We start from the raw sequence: 17,813 nt of genomic DNA, 5'->3' as shown, positions 1-17,813 counted from the left end.
TATTAATCTTATCAATATCCTCTTTTGATAAGCCATAGGTTTTGTGTTCTGATTTTTCAGATGTACATAGCAACTGTCTTCCAATATTTTCACAACCCATCAGGGAACTGACCTCTCTGTCACTTTTGCTCAGCAAGTCGCCAGGCAACAGACCCAAAGCGCAAGGACTCAGAAGCTCAATTTTGAAGCAAATTGATAAGCAATATTGAAAAGTGACTTCCTGGGGTGCAGCAACAATATCTAACCGAGCACGTATAATTAACTTACAGACAAAATAAATCAATGTCCTCTGGGCAAAGGCCTCTGTTTCATTTGCGCTATTGATAAAATATCCTGGCAATTTAAACAAACCAAAGCGACAGCCACGCTCTCTGTCTGCTATTGTTTCAATTGTAATATAAATGTAAAGATGCTGTGCATGTGCCTTTGTCAATACAGTCCCCTGTAACAGAGTACGTTGTCACATTTCAGTTTATAACAAGACAAAATCGAAGACATAGAAGACCTAGTCTTTTTGGATTATACTATAGTTACTCACAAGGTAGTCATAAATCTTGTTGCCATTAAAACCTTGGAACCTGGATCTTGTGAAAGAGGGACTGTCATGTGACCTCAGGTGCCAGTTGGCGTATACTGTACAGTACACTGCATAAACCCTTAAATCTGAGCATACATACATTGCCCTCCAAAATGATTTACAGCCTTGACAGAAAGACTTATGAAATGAATATGGGAAGGCCGTAATGTTGTGTTGGTGAGAGTTCCCGGCGGGGCGCTTTGTTATCCCCAGAGCATATTCAGCCTGCAGATGAGGTCTGATCATTTCCACCAGCATCATCTTTTGTGTCAGCAAAGGAGCACAAACAATATCTGTCAAAATGACGTAGATGAGCAGATCATTTTGATGAAAAGAAAAGAAAAACAACAGACATGGATGTTGACTGTGTTGTACTCTTCCACCTCCCAACCCCCCCCATTCCCCCCCCACCAAATGATTCCTTTGATTATGACTCTTTGAAAATATGCAAAATGCTTTGCTGACTGAGACAATCTGACAAGCTGAACTTCAGTATGTTAGAGTGTTTCTTTTTTTTTTTTTTTGGGGGGGGGGGGGGGCAGCCTGGTCCACCTGCTCACTGTACTATTCCAATGTCGCCTGGAGGAAGGCTTTCAATGCAGTGTTATTATAGCAGATCTCACACATACCCACCCACACATGAACAAACGTAACTATATTAAATCACTAAGCACTTTAGATAAGTCAGTTTTTATGTTTTGTGAATTGGTAGCATTGCTAAGGAAATGTATGCAGCCTCACAATCTTAATGCTGCCTTATTCAATAAACATGAGCAAAATACAACCTAATTTTTAGTGACATTTTTTCATGAATAATTTTACTATGACTACTTTAGCAGCACTGATAACAACTTAAATAGGTAAGAAATTAGCTCAGCATAACTGTGGGGAGGGGGGGGGGGGGGGGGGGGGCTATCCCAGCACACATTGGCTGAAGGCAGGAATATACCCTACACAGGTCACAAATTCATTGCAGGGCCCACACATCATTCACTCACACATTCACACCTCAAGGTGACTAAGAAATTGCAATTGCAAGCCATGACCGCATGCCACAAAGTGCGTTCATGTAGGCAATCAGTAGATTGGTGCAAGAATCCCCTCAGACACACCAAACAGTGGAAGTATGAGTGGTGAAAAAACGTGTAGAGTAAAATGTGTAGTCTTACTTGGTACTACTGGAACGGGATAAATTTAAAGTTATCTTGTTATCTGATTGCAAAATTATGTTTTAACCTTTCCTTTGTGCTAACAGTTATACATAGGAGACTGCAAGTGAGGGGCTAAAGCCTCTTTCTGCCAATTGTGCTTTTGATCTTGGTACAGTAGGTGCAGATGTTCCTCTGGCATGTGCAGCCTACAAAGATACAATTGTGTACCTTGCGACAGCAGTAGTGTATAGGCAAGTGACAATGGTGTGCACATACCCTATATATCTTATCCTAGTTCTATGTGTATGTTAGGACCTTAAAACGGTTTGGTGCAGTGGTTTAGAGTCAAAGAGGAATTCCAGATTAAAATGAATGTAGTTTATTCCACAATGTGTTCACTAATTGCAATATACAATGGTACACTGCTAAATGTGAGTAGTAAAATTGCTATATGCGAAAGGCTCGCAGGAGGTCGTATAACCATTCCACATTTCCCTCATATGCACAAGAATTAAAGAAACACTCCATATCATCCAAGAAAGACACAGTCACAACTAAAAAACGGTTAAATCAATGGCCCTGCTTACGTTATCTCTGTAAACCTATCAAACCAGATTCATCTTTGTAGTACAGCTGGCTGACTCATTGGGAACTTGAATTACCGCCCACTGTACCACACCATCAATGACACAAACTTGTTCCATATGACATTGGCTTTCCAACAACACCAAACATGATTACGCTGTATATGGAAAACTGAAGGTTTACATTAGGCTTTTATTTCCTGTGTTATTTCCTGGGGAACAGTAAAGATGGTGCAACTACTCGTCTTTTACTTTGAACTTGGCTTTAAATATAGTGGTCTTAACTAGATTGTGGTGAATATATATATATATATATATATATATATATAGCCCACACTCAGCCATTCCTCTGTCACACACAGGGGTAAATAAATGCTAGTGAACAATGCTAGCTAGATAGTGAGAGGACTAGATAGATCTGTATCTACCTATCTATCTAGTGATCTGCCTAGCTAATGACAGAGATAGATAGAGCTAGCTGTTGCTTGCTAGCTATATCTTTTACTCGCTAATATAATTATACACAGGTATAAATAATGGTTAGCAGTGTTGTTCAACTGTCTGCAGTTGTCTCTAGGAACGATGACAAAAGCTAGGAAGCATCATTATCTTTATGAAGCAATGGTGATTGCAAAATTTGCCACTTAAAATGGTAACTAGATAGTTAAGAACACCTTTGATTAAAAACCTAAATGCATCTCAACACTCAATGCCAATGTAAAAAAACGTATACCTTTACAAACGGGTGACAAATTAAAGGAAAAACCTGAATGAGTGGAGAAACATAACAAAAGCAGATGCTTCCATACTGGTGTACTGCATGATACATTTATGCAATTAACATCCTATCATGCTCTGTGGCATGTATAAAAATGCTGAGCAGACCCAGTTGACTGCGATTTTGGATCAAGATGGCAAGAGGAAAACATCTATAACTGCGTTTCCACCGCAGGAACTAGGGTCTAAATTTAGTTCCGGGGGCTTTATTTTACCCCCAAAAAGGTTCCTGCTCGGGGGGTAGTACTTTCCAAAAGTACAGGAACCTTTGGGGTGGGGCGCAAGCACTGAAAATTTCTGATTGGTCGACTACTTGCAGTGTTATTTTTTTTACTTTCAGCCGCCATGTTTAAAAATCTCCAGCCGCAAACGGATTTATTTTCATAATAACTTAAAATCAAACTTGTATGTTATGCGGCGCAGTAGCCTAGTTTTGGTTATAGCCTGCCAACGTCTTGGAATTATAACGTGTGCTCTTCTGTTCTTTTCTTGCTTTAGTATTCGTTTTATAAAATGCTAAGCATTCGTGCTGGGACAGCATATTACGTACCAAAACATTCAAACGGATTAATTTGGTTGCTGAATATTTTCTTCCGGATTTTCTTTGTTAGCCCGTTGTAATTGACTCAAAACGTTTGATACAGTTATGTGAGGTATGCGGTAGTTCTGCGTAATTCACATTGGTGATAGCCTACAGTAAAAGCAAATTGGAAATCACCTTCCGCACTTTTTGTCAGGGTAAAATAACAGGTTAATTCTAGTAATCGTCCCTTTAGCTTTTTCAGACTGCCGTAATTTTACTCTGCCATTCTTCAATTCCACAAAAAGACCAGGAAGACTATGGACTAATTCATGGTGCATGGTTCGCATCTGGAGGGCACACTTCGCTGCTCGGCTAGCAGTAACTTCGAAGGAAAGCAAACGGTGGTTGTACCACTGCTAATTTAAATTTTCACGCAAGTTCGAGTTTTCGTTCTATTCTTGTCATTTTGCGATTAGCCTATATGGAATTGACGATGCGAAAGTAATCAAACAGCAAATTGTTTACAACGTGTGCATGTTTTCTGCTGTTGTTGCCAGTTATATTGGAAATGTGAATGCATTCTGTCGCTTCGGATGTCAAGACATGAAAGTGAATGTTCGCATAAAAACATAATGAATGTGTTTAAGAGGATATATAAAACAGTTACAATCTGACTATTGGCCTGTTATATCCTATGTGTTGCATAACAACGGTCCAAGTTCAACTACCAACGACAGTTTTGCTTGACAATGGTAAAATATGCCCAAACGGCTGCAGAAGAATATTTCAATTCCAGGTGATTAAATCGATAAAAATCAATAAATACAAAAGTAACCATATACAGTCATTGTTGGTAGCCCGTTGTATATAAGTGGAATAAACCCCTCCGGACTGTCCCGGTTATTAGAAAATAATGTAGGCTACTTCGGTGGTAGTATGGGGTTACAGAAGAAATAATAGGACAGATGGACCGAAGACAACATCTCTTTTTCATACGTCAGTGGGCTAATTTGCTTAATCTTCGCGCGATTTTAGACCGCGGTGGAAACGCATACAACCATGGGCTTTAGTTCCTGGTAAAGTAGTTCCTGGGACTAAAAGTTCCGGGTAATTTTGGTGGAAACGCGGCTTATGTGACTTTGAATGAGGGTTCATTAATGGGACATGGATGGCAGGAGCGTCAATCACAAAGACTGGTCAACTGGCTAGTGTTTCAATTGGAACCGTGACAAAACTGATATTTGCATTTAGATCTATGGGAAAGACATCAGTAAATAGGGTCAGAAATTGTGGTCAAAAGCGCACGTTCGATGACCGTGATGCTCGTGCATAAGTAAGGAAAAACAGAAGTTCCTCAGGTGACTGAGAATGTCAATGCAGGACTTGATCAGACTGTCAACAAGAACAGTCTGTCGACAACCACGTAGAGATGGATATTATAGTATGGTTGCAGTGCTTAAACCTCTCATTACAAAGACAAATGCACACTTGAGAGTTCAGTGTTGCAAAAACCATAGGCACTGGCCTACAGAGATGTGGAAAAAAGTGATATGGTCAGATGAGTCATCCATCACCATATTCTCGACAAGTGGATGAGTGCATGTGTGGTGTAGGCTACACCAAGAGAACAGTACAGACCTGAATGTTTGACACCTATGGTGACGGGGTCCGGTGGCTCTGTTATGCTATGGGGGGAATTCTCCTGGCGTGATTTGGGTCCACTTGTCTCCTTAGAGGGAAGGGTCTCTACAAATCAATACAAAGTTATTCTGAGTGATTGATAACCTTTATCCTATGATGAAACATTTTTATCCTGATGGGAGTGGTCTCCTCCAGGATGACAATGCTGCAATCCACAGGGCAGGAGGGGTCACTGAATAGCTTGATGAGTTGGAAAATGATGTGAATCATATGACATGGCCTTCACAGTAACTAGATTCCAACCCAGTTGAACACCTATGGGAATGTTAACAACTAGCTGACTGTTTTCTACCATACACTCATGCCCATATGTAGACTTCTCTTGATGCTAATCCCATTAATAAATGATCTCACAATTACATTTAATAAGTATTTTTGTGTCTTCTGCAGTCGCCTAACTGAACAGATCGGGTGGAAGTCATGTACTATAGTTACATATGATACCTACTTAATCTTACCCAGATTCTGTTGCCGTGTTACAGTGAACGCAGGGTAAGCCATCATGCAATGCAAATTTTGTTCGATAAAGGATAGCACGGCATGACTTTTTTTTTTTTTTAAGAACACAGACTTGACGAACAAACAGTTAACTGAAAATGTTTAAGCTCATGCTTGCAGTAGACTGACAGTGCGAATTGAAGTAATTGACCCAAACACTGTAGACGGTGTGACTAAAAGCCCTATTGAAAACATCTCATTGTTGACAGGTAGTTGAACTGGTAATACTGCAAATTGATTTCTCAGGCCCACATTTCTGTCTTTAGTCCACTGAAATAACAGCAGGTAGTGTGCGTTTTGCTGCTGATGTGCTCTTAAAAAAAAAAAAGAAGTTACTAAATTGGCGAGGAGAGACAAATGTGATATTTTTTTCAGACAATTTATTGAAATGCATTCACGTACAGTGTTCTGAAAAAATATATGCCCCATTCCAGTTTTCCTCTGCTATTGCATATTTGTCAGACTGAATGGTTTCAGATCTTTAGACAAAATGTAAAAGGGAACCTGAGTAAACACACAACGCATTTTTAAATTATTTAATGAAAAAAAGTTATCAAAAACCCATATCACCCATGTGAAAAAAGAATTGCCCCCTTAAACTTAATAATGGTCGCAAAACCTATAGCAGAAATAACTGCAACCAAATGCTTCCTATTATTTGATATCAGTCTTTTATGTTGTGGGGGAATTTTAGCCCACTACTCTTTGCTGAACTGCTTTAATTCTGACAAATTGGCAGGTTTTCAAGCATGAACTGCTTGTTTCAGGTACTGCCACAGCATCTCTATTGGGTACAAGTCAAGACTTTGACTAGGTCACTCCAACACTTTAATCATGTTTCTTTTCAGCCATTCAGATGTGGACTTGCTTTTGTGTTCATTATCTTGCTGTATAACCCAACTATGCTTCAACTTTAGCTCATGGACAGATGACTGGACATGCTCCTTAAGAATTTTCTGGTACAGACCAGAATCCATGGTTCCTTCCTACAAACAAATACTGTTTCACACTGAAAATGAAGTCCACAAATATTTGCAAAGGATTTTGTAGTATGGCTGGTCATTTTTTTTTTTTTTTTTTTGTGAAACCACAAGTATTTGTATTTTTTACCATTTTATGATAGGATTTTTCAGAAGTCACATTTGGAAGAGTGCAAGTGAACACAGCCCCCAAAATGTTTTTTTTTTTTTTTTTTGGGTTTGCCAAAATGACACGTCATTTACAAATTGCCATAAAACATTAATTACATGTGAATTAATCAAGAAGGTCCACCATAGCTTGCCATCTCATAGAAAATGCTTTCTTTCAAACATTGTGCAATAGTCAATTAACAAATTGAATGACAGTGTAAATAAATAAGACAGAGGAAAAATGAAAGGTTCTGTGAAAACAACGCTAGGTCTAAAAGCCAAACAATTACATTACCGTCACCTGCACTTTCAGTCCACTCTTTCAAGTCGATCTGGCCACGTTCTCATGATGACTATCACAATGCATTGAGGAAAAGAATCTCCTGCCATGCTGGCTGCATCCATCCTTGACAATCCTCAGCTGTGATTACCAGACACCTAGGATTCACTGCGTCAAGGAGGGACATTTGGTCCTGTATACAGTGGTCATATATCTTCTACCTCCACGAGGTAAAGGATTTCTCAATATGATACTAGAAGTAACTGCATCATCACACATGGGAGGGATGTAAAACATTCAGTGACCTGACTGGAGTCACAGAATGCAACAAAGTCACTTATGATTACTAAGTATGACATAACAGGCCTCACCTTCCCTCTTTCTTCTGGTGGCACAATGCTCTGGCAGAATATGTAAAGGAATCTAATCTGAGCTGTGTGGCCCAGTTCTGGGGACACCCTCACCGGACATATGCTGCCACATTTACGGTGGCTCTTTGAATGATATTGAGTGATAACAAGTGGCCATTATTGATGATTTGATCAATATCTGTGCCACAGTGTCATCTGAAAGATTTTTTGATCTTTTGTTTTTTGGAGCATGTGAGCATGACCATATCTTGATGCATGATGTTGCTACCTGGTTAGCTACAGTATTTAGCTGTTGTCTAGTAGTGTTTTAGTTGATGCATAAGCCTATCTGCTGCTAACAGGAGAAGACTGAAGTCTAAACATGTTGCATATACAAAACAGGAACAATCACTGTCACTATGAATTCAGTATTTGATCTTATTTGTTGGCCACTCCGTATGTAATCAGCTGACCTCTAGCTTTTGTGCTAATGACATGGTGCTGTTGTGTCATGTTCTTTATTGAAATGCATTATATTAATATTAGAGCAAGTAGTTAAAGTAATAGTAATAGTCTGCTGACAACAGTCTATCAACCCAGTTCGGTTTAACCCTGCAGGGGGGCTGTCTGCACTTTTGCCTGGGTAGAAATCCCAGCAAGCTAGAATGCTATATCAAAACTATGCGATCTGTTAGTCATTAAAAGACTATGATTACACCCGATTCCTCGACATACACATGCAATACAGTAGCTGATAAACACTTCCGGTACAAATATTAACTTGCATATAACCAGAACAAGCTCAATTAATCTACCTGTGGTATATTTTTACTCCTGCTCTCATACTGTGCATACTGTACATACACACCTGGCCAGGCCAGATAAATACATACATACAGATAAAAATTTGATATATTCAGGCCTATTAAATAAACATTGAATCTTACAAACCTACCCACGCATATCTTTGCCCCATTAATGTACTGTACACACAGGGCCAAATTACTTGAAACAATTTAGGAAACATTGGGTAGCATTGCTTTGGAATACAACGTGTTTATTGTGTGATAGCCAATATTGTTTCTTGTAACTTAGCAATATTTTGATATCAATACTTTTAATGGCAGGCCTATATTTTGCCAGTTTGAATGAATGACTTGTAGACAGCGCTTTATATGTGTGAGTAACTTGTCTTTTTTTTTTTTTTACTTTGAAAGCGTGTTTTTCATCAGGTTGTTCAACAGTAGCACGGTATATTCCACTTTGATTTCTTTGTAGCAAGGCCTGTTTAAACAAACTTTGTATTCATGTTAAGCGTGACATTTATACATTTTTACCAAATTGTATTTTGTTTGCCTTTTAAATTAAATTTATGGAAGAATTAGCCATTCATTTGGATTAACTGGATACATTTTTGATGTAAGTAATAAATGTATCGATGCGATTCTCAGCTTTTTGAAGACACAGTAGCCTACTGAAGGGAATAGTAAGGGCATCATTTGATATACAGTATGTGCAGTCTGAATACTTGCATCTTGTAGGAGCCAAAACTGGCATTAAGGCCAAATAAGAGAACTGGTGCTCTGCATTACTCTAAACTGAATCTAGGTAATTCAAACAGAAGGCTGATACATTGAATAACTTTTTAAAAGAGTTCTCTGAAGAGCTTTGCTTTATCATGGCTTTGCCCTGAAATATTAATGTGAGAAAAATCTCCAGTCTCATATTGTTGGGGGAAAATAACAGTTTCAATGTGAACATCAAATCCCAAAGCCTCACATGACATTTTATAGCAGTTTCATTTCAGACATGATGCATCTCTTCGTCCATCTTTTCTTGCTGAATGAAATTCTTACTTCAGTAGATTGGGCCTTGAGGAGATTTGAATTGAAAAGACAGGGGATGGTGAGTGTTATTGTTGATTAAAGGTTAAGGCTGCATGTTGTTCTGCTGGGTCCTGTTCATCCATGCCTTTGTCATTTGCATAACAATGCACAAATAATGGTTTTACAAGAGGAAGTGTCCACAAAGGCATGAATGCCAGAGATACCTCTTCTCCATTTAATTAATCACGTGGCTATCCTCAGCTAAAGATGTAGAACATGAATAATGGCATATTGTAGGTCTGGGAGGTTTCATTACAGCGTAACAAGTCAATTACAGTTATAGAATATGTCACCAAGACATGATGAACAATTTGCAACTAACAGACAGCATGCATCTGTCAGGTCAGAAGAGTCCAGAAATAACCAGAAGTGCTTTGCACAGTGAATGATTTTTTGTGGCACTGCTTACGTACATTGTACCATTGGTGTTGTTGAAATACTGTATGGTCTCAACTGATCTGTTACCCACCTATTTTGCCTTGTACTTCAAATGAAGCCATGGACATCACAATCCTACAGAACGCAGTTTTGGCCTTGATTGATGATGTTCCATGCTGACATCACCTCAAGGTGACATAACCACATATATAATTAGTAGCACACCTATATACAGTAGTAACAAAGTAACATTTAAATGGTAACGTAGCCAACTCATCCACCTGTATTATTGCTGACAAGCTATGGGACTCAAGAGAACGAACTAGCTAGGCTATAATTTAGCGGACTATATTTTTACTGCTATTATTGTTTTAGCCTCAGTTAAACTGCAAGCATCTCAACCCGAAATTCAGATTCCTCAGGCAATGGAGAATAAATCACAATGATCAATATTTCTGTGATCTGTCATTGGTTGAAACAGCTCAGAAAGATGAAGCTCGCCCATCATTTGGTGGTGGCAAATGGCAGATTTTCATATTCATTAAGGACTATTTTTATTTATTTTTCTTTCTTTTTTTTAACCAGTGCGGTAGATCGGTATTTTGACAACTTTGAATGCAGTCTTAAATTTTCACTTAATATTTTTTCTCAGGAACAGTAAAGTTGATTTTCTGGTGCTAATCCTGTGTTCATTACTCTGCTATGTGTTCACCACTGTGCTATCACTGTGTTCACCATTGTGTTGTGTTCCTTATCGCAATGAAGTCAACATATTAGCAACGCTTTGATCTGTAAGTTCTTAGTGCATACTCTATAAAAACCAGCTTAACACCTAACCTTCATACATTGACTAAGAGAACCAACAAGAACTCTTAAATCAAGGAAAAACTGTTTAAATCACGACACAGGATGGTAGAGTGGAAATGTGACACTTTGTACTGAGTCTGAATATCTTTATAATTCTTAGTAGAGTAAATTCATAGGAGAGGTAGCGGTCTTCAGTGGGAGAACTTCCACATTGTCAAAGAAATTGCCCGGTGGATTCTGGCTGCACTTTAACCGTCTGTTTTGAATTTCCAAACCAAGTAATTCAATAGAGTTTACAGTGTATCATTCAGTGAGATAGCTTGGGATGTCACTTCGCATTGCATAAAAAGGCTTTTGTGTGTAAGACTGCAGTATTTTTCTTGAGCCATTAAAAAGAGACAGATTCTGGTATATAGTTGAGGCCAAGCTGCCATCATGCTTTTGAAAAAGACACATCAGAAATCATAAATAGACCCCATACACAAATCTATCCGTGCTTCAGCATGTTCAAGGGACTATTCAAACCTCTTCTAATTATCAGGCTCCAGACCGTTCAGAATAATGTGTACAATTCTGTTTGTGAAAACGAAAATAATGCAACTACCATGGAAATGCGGTTTTAAGCAGTCGTGGGAAGTGTGTTGAGACAGGACAGGCCGGGGGCATTTTTGCCAGTGATACCAAGTGACAGTGCAGTGGCAGGATTAGATTAGTTACCAGCAGGTTGCTAGTTTTAATCCTGAGTAGGGTGCTGCAGTTCCCCTATGAAAAGCATTTAAGATGAATTACTGCAGTAAAAAATATCAGCTGTATGAATAGTGGTTATGTAAGCTATGTAAGTTGCCCTGAATAAAGTGTCCTCAGAGCTGTGCTACATTGAGCCCAAAGCATTCTGGGAATTGGTCCTGTATTCTTTTGCTGAGGTGAATGGTTGAGCTATGCTGATCAGCATGCAAAGATGCATGAGAAAGTTATTTTATGTCATTATCTCTACAGTGAACTGACATTTTGGATTTTTTGGGCAGACCTTGCTTCCCTGGTGAAGTTGTTGATGTGTCCCCCTGCCTTCATTCAGCAGAATAACAGTGTTAATAATGAATGGGCCCCATGGGTCTGGTCTTGTGTCTGGACCATGCAAGAGCCAACTGTGGCTGGCAGCTGCACTGGGTGATGCACAACTGGCTCTAGCCTCACCCATGGAAGAGAGGGTTTCAGCTGATGACAGTATCTCGTCACACATTAGCGACTCCTGCTGGTCAATCAGGCACTTGCAAGTCTGCTTGTTGCATGTGAAGTTTCTTCCTCTGACTTGTGTGCTAGTCCGATTTGTGAACTGCGGTGTGGTTCGAAGCGGCGACTGGCATCGTGTGCTTTGGAGGAGAATAAATGCTTGTCTGTGCTCTGATGAATTGAAATACCCTGCAACTACAAACCACATTTTCAAATAACAGTTGTGTTATTATAAACTTGAGCCAGGCCATTAACCTGGCCTCCTGAGTATACATTATTAACCAGTTGTATAAATGGACAGTGAGTATAAATATAAGCCAGATAATCAAATTTAGCCAAAACTATCTGTTGACCAAACAAGTAATAATATCGATCAGGAAATAGATGAAAAAATATATATTTTTTGCATTTCCTCCCACATATCATGTTATTCATTTGTGGGTGAAACAACTTTTGGACAGAGCCTAACGCCCAGAGATTCAACTTTGTTTGAGTAGGGGTGGTTATCTGTCTCTCCTGTGTGTTGAGAGAATAATTCTGCGTTATCAGCACGCTGTAGCCAGCACAGTCAATTGGCTGATTCGTCAAGGGTAACTCGAAAAGATTCTGATAGGCAGTTCGCAAATCACCCAGTTGATCTAAAATATCGACCAGCAACAGAAAGTCATTACACACAATAATGGCAGGTTGGACCTTGAAGGTGTGACTTAATTAGGTTTAAAATGTCTTCAAAGGTCCCTTGGAATAGAGAGTGTCTCTATTTCCAATGATGTTAAGCTCCAGAGAAAATCGTAAAAAAAAAAATATATATATTACAAATTCTACAATATTTTTTATAAAATGTTTCTCTCTAAATGATCTCTTTTTCTAGCAGATAGCCATAGTTCTGTGCCATGTAGTGTGAGGAAATAGAATAACCTTGCTGTTTCAAGTGGGCATTTTCCCATCCTTAAATGGGAAAATGTGCAAATATGTACTGTGCTGTGCTGATACAAAGGCTTTGATATGAAGGAGGATGTGTTCCACGCACAAAGCAACTGCATTCACAGTATAAAAATGAACTCAATAAACAATTGATTTGTGTGAAGGCTGAAGTAATAATCTGAGAAAATAGTAAGGCACAGACTAAAGTCTGGTTGCTGGCATTTTCTTTTTACAGAAGTTAAAGAAGTCTGTACATGTGTGTGTATATCTGTATGTGCTCATGTGATCACATCTAGCTTTATTGATTACACAAATAATGCAATTCAATTTAATGACAAAAAAATTGCAATGCTTTGTAACTTGTACATGTTCTACACTAAATATATCCACCATTTTTCAAAACAATTAAAGGAGTACCATGGTGGTTGAACGTGACACTTCCCAGTTGTCTTCAGGCAACAACAAAACAAATGTGCATCATTTTTTTATTCTTAAGTCATTTCAATGTATTTTCAAATCAAACGTATTTTTCTAAGCCTACATTTCCCACTATAAAAATTCACCCGAACCGTCTGGGCGTGGTAATGAGAACTGTCAGTTAGCTATGATTGACAGACCGTGCCCCGTTACCATAGCTACCCCCATGATACGCGCTCTCTTTGGGAGACTGAATTTTCACAAGCTAGCTAGCTTAGTAGTATATCAAGTATCGATAGATAGCTAAGGTAAGGAAGTTGACTTATATCCAGTTATAATTTTTGCTATCTAGCTAGACAAATTAAGATAAAAGCACAACTATAACGTCCTCATAAAAGCAAACTAGCAAGCTAACGTTATCGATAACATTGCCTTATGAAAGCAAACCTCCTAGCTAGCTAACGTTAGCTAGCTAGCTAAATGAATATAACCAGAAATAATCTAAAGGCACTCTAATTTAAGTGAACCTAACGTTAGTCAAATATTTGCATTGTCTGAACAGCAGGAAGGTGTGTCCTGTCAGATTTCTTTACGGGGTGTGGAAATAGGAGTGGTTACTGTATTCGTGACGTAGAAAAATGACAACTTTCTCAACCGGTTGAAAATAGGACGATGAATTTAAAACGCATATTTCTCCAAAAATACAGAACGGACATATTTAATACTTTGCTCATTGTGTTTCTTCAATGCCTCTTGTGCAAATAGCACATAAAACCGAGAAAGTGTGAAAATCACCATGGTACTCCTTTAAGGTTAATATTTTGACCAACTGATTACATTACAATTGAAGTTTTTGAGATTATTGTTATTTATCTATTTAATTATTTTCTTTCCATGTCTCCAAGTTCCTTCCAACATTAGCCTTACAATTTCAGAACACCACAAAGCAAAGAGAGTTTCATGTGGATTCTGGGAGTTATCGGGCCATACAGAAATCCTGCACAATTACTCTCATGATTACATGCTTGCAGTCTAGAGAATATGGATGACAGATGCTTTATGATGGCAATGGGTCGGTCTGACCAAATCCTAAAAAAAGGCGGTACGGTTGGTCGAGAACAGGGAATGCTGCCTAGCCCTCAAATTCAAACTCAAATTATGAGACTCCCATATTGAGCCGAAACATTCGGTCAGATAGCTTCACTTGCTGTATTGTTATAGATCCATTTTTGTTACCTTTCTGTTAATCACACAATCTCTGGTGAGACCTTTGGCCTACTTGTCCTGCAGACCCAGGTCCTCAACAGCTTTTTAGTAATAATTCTGTGTGATGTAAGGATCTTTCAGGTGGAAGGGATCTGCAGTAGAGTGTTGCAGAGAATCCCTCAATCACTTGTGTATAGTAAGAGTGTTCTGTGCACGTGATTATGGAACTGAAATATTTTATGTCAGTCATATCTGTGGAGGAATTCACTGAATGGGAAAGGTAAGGACGCTGAGTGCTTTAGCAAAGTTCTACACTTTACATCACTTTGTTCACCTAGGGTAATTTGCTTGTTTTGTTCATCAAGGCTGTGAGAGCAAGTTGAAGAGATTCATCATTATAATGGATGGTTTCCATTTTGAGCGGCTTTTTTCTGCAGAGCCCTTCTTTCTCTCCTTCCTGTTTTCCTCTGCTTCTAAACAAAATAAAATAAAAGCCGATAATAATAATAATAATAATAATTTGTCATTTTATAAAAGTGAGTTAGAAGCATTTCAGGATAATATGTGCTGACAGTTATATAGACATTAAATGTGTAGTTCTAGTCAATGCATTCCAGCCAGTAACACTTTTTTTCTGAAGCTGTTTTAAGTCATTAGCCATTTTCCGATTTCCTTGCTCTGTCCTCGTAGTCCAGGCAAATGTGAAGATAATGACTGTGCAGGAGAAGAGAAGGGAACCACGCTTTGACTTTGACTTAAAAAATGGCGCATTTTCTAATGACATTTAAAATATAATTGCATGTAAATTAACTTGGGTTTGTGTTCCAAGCTTTGATGGAACTGAAAACCTGCCTTGTATTTAAATGAGCAAAATGCTTTTATTTACTTCTTTTGCTTCCGTTTTCAGTTCTTCTTTCTTTGTGTCCTTGTGTGGGTGTTTTTTCTGCCTGGCAGCATAGTCTGAAAGTCTGTTCTCAGCAAGGTTTTGCGACACATTTTCAATTTCTGTGGCTTTATTTATACAGCGCAAGCTAAAGACTGTGACACTGACGGTACAATTGCACATTTTTCGGCCTTCAGTCTACTTTCAGCGCAGTGAATATTAAGACAGTTTTATAGCAGCAAATGTTGATTCCGAGACAGTTCAAATGAAAACATTAAGTTAGTGCTAAGAAAAATAGAGAAAATCTGAGTGCAAGAAATCATCAGAATTAATTACACAACACACAAGTTATTTTTAAATATGAGTCAGTTTGATTGAATATATTGAACAAGGGGCTGTTAAAAAAAAAAAAAAATCATACCCATAGAAATGCAAATATATTTTTTCATGTAGACCTTCCTGTTTTGACAGCATTTGCATTTGTATTTTTGAAAACAGTGAGTGATCTTTTTTTTTTTTTTTTTTACATAGAATTCCCTGTTCAGAGCTTGTGTTTCCTTCATTTGATCAATAAACAAGAAAAAAATCAAATGGTCTCAAAAAAAAGCTCTGTTCTGCCTTCCAGTTTATTTTGACTTAATCCTCTTAACAAAGGGGGATTTGCTATGCTGTTTTCCTCAAGCCTCAACTTAGCACCTCACACAGCATCTTGATTTTCCCTCTGTTTTCTTTCAGAAAACGAAGATTTCCACGTACGATAAGATGTGGGAGTTCATGAGCAGCCGCCGGCACTCGGTCATGGTGAAGAACGTGGAGGAGGGGATCCAGCGCGTCCTCACCTCTGACTACGCTTTCCTGATGGAGTCCACCACCATCGAGTTCGTCACTCAGCGCAACTGCAACCTGACCCAGATCGGCGGGCTCATCGATTCGAAGGCGTACGGAGTGGGCACGCCCATGGGTACGTCACCGGCTGGGTTTGCTCCATGTCGCAGAAATCACTTTGACCCACATTCCTTTGAAGCAGGTTCACATGGTCTAAGCCCATCACAACCTCCTTTTTTACATTACATTTTATTTGGTAGGCGCTTTTATCCAAAGAGCCGTACAATAAGTACATACCGAAGGTCATTGGAACGAAAACACAGGTCAGATAAGGTACAATTCTTATAAAGTATCGTTTATTCATAGCCATGAACATCAAGTCCAGTTCACATGGTAAGTGTAAACTAAGTCAGTAAAGTTACAGTAAGTCATAAATTAGAAGTGAAACTTGATTACGAGAGATATGATAAAAGAGCTGCAACATCAAGATGAAGATACAAGTACGATGTAAAAGTGCTAGATGAAAATATGAATAAATGAATGAATGAATGACAAATGAAAAACATTTTGAAGAAACACAAAAAAGCCAACAAATGTATTTACATTGTGCTCCACAGGCCTCAACAATCCAATGCAACAACAAAAAAAGCAAACACAAATACAAACCTGTGAAACAAGAAAATAAATCTCTGAAACACAATGACAAGAAAAAAACTCAATAACAAATTGCAGTGCAACTGCAACTATATATATATATATATATATATATATATATATATATATATATACACACACACACAGCTTTACTTCATTCAATTACTGTTCTGTAGCACCATCAGCAGTGCAGGTTAAATGCCATGGCCACTAGTCAATTTAAATAAATTACTTTGCAATACTGAGGGGGTGTAACTGCAGGCTTGGTTATTTTCAGCCAAATCTGAATTGAATTTATGTATCATAACTAATTTATGATTTAGTGCTATGTACAGTATGTATTTATCTTAGTTTGGGGGTGTTTGGAGAGGAAGTCTCCTGGCAAAAGGCAAAAAAACATAAATTTCTTTTAAAAAATTAAAAAGGAAAGACACTGCATCTTTTACACCGTGTTTAATTCCATTTGGAGGAAAGAGATTTCATTATCACGTGCTGTAACAGTTTGTCTAATCTACTTACACATACACAGCCCCCTAGGCTCACAAATGAGTCTCCATGCCGTCCTATAAGTACCTGAGTTAAAAAAAGAGATTGAACATCCAAGCACTGCCGTGAGAAAACCTTAGCTGAACACTTTCGTGTGAATTTTCAAACAATTTTTTCTCTCTTTTGAGGGGGTGTAGTCAGGTGTAGAGTCTGGGCTCTTTTCATTCTCTAATACATAGAAGCAGGTAAAACTCCTTTAAAGAGCTTGTGGCCAGACTAACCCTAAAGGAACTTATACTGCAAATGTTTTTATAGATTATTATTATTTAGATTTAGGGCCATTTATCCTTTTCCCTTTTCTGTCCTGCAGTCACCGATGAACTACAAATGCTCCAGCTACTGTCTTTTTTCATTTATTTTAAGAAATACATTATCTTAATTGTAACAAAAAATAAACAAAAATCAATGGAGAGGGAACAGAATTATTACCTTACAGAATTATTACTATTTATGAAATTCATTCATTTTTCAGAAGTTCGATTTTTT

General features: G+C 38.2%; 1 protein-coding gene across 4 annotated transcripts in view; it reads left to right on the top strand.

Moving 5' to 3' along the window:
• grik2 (glutamate receptor, ionotropic, kainate 2) overlaps window positions 1-17,813 on the top strand; it is a 195,306-nt gene that overhangs the window by 162,275 nt on the left and 15,218 nt on the right. For all 4 annotated transcript variants that reach the window (XM_035416372.1, XM_035416346.1, XM_035416354.1 and 1 more), the window contains one exon: window positions 16,038-16,263. In XM_035416372.1, the coding sequence (XP_035272263.1) occupies window positions 16,038-16,263 (226 nt within the window). The remainder of the gene's footprint in view (window positions 1-16,037; window positions 16,264-17,813) is intronic.

This window comes from Anguilla anguilla, chromosome 1 (genome assembly GCF_013347855.1).
Source record: "Anguilla anguilla isolate fAngAng1 chromosome 1, fAngAng1.pri, whole genome shotgun sequence".
In the NCBI taxonomy this organism is placed as follows: Eukaryota; Metazoa; Chordata; class Actinopteri; order Anguilliformes; family Anguillidae; genus Anguilla; species Anguilla anguilla.
Note: the sequence above shows the minus strand (reverse complement) of the source record. Positions and strands in the feature narration are given on the sequence as shown.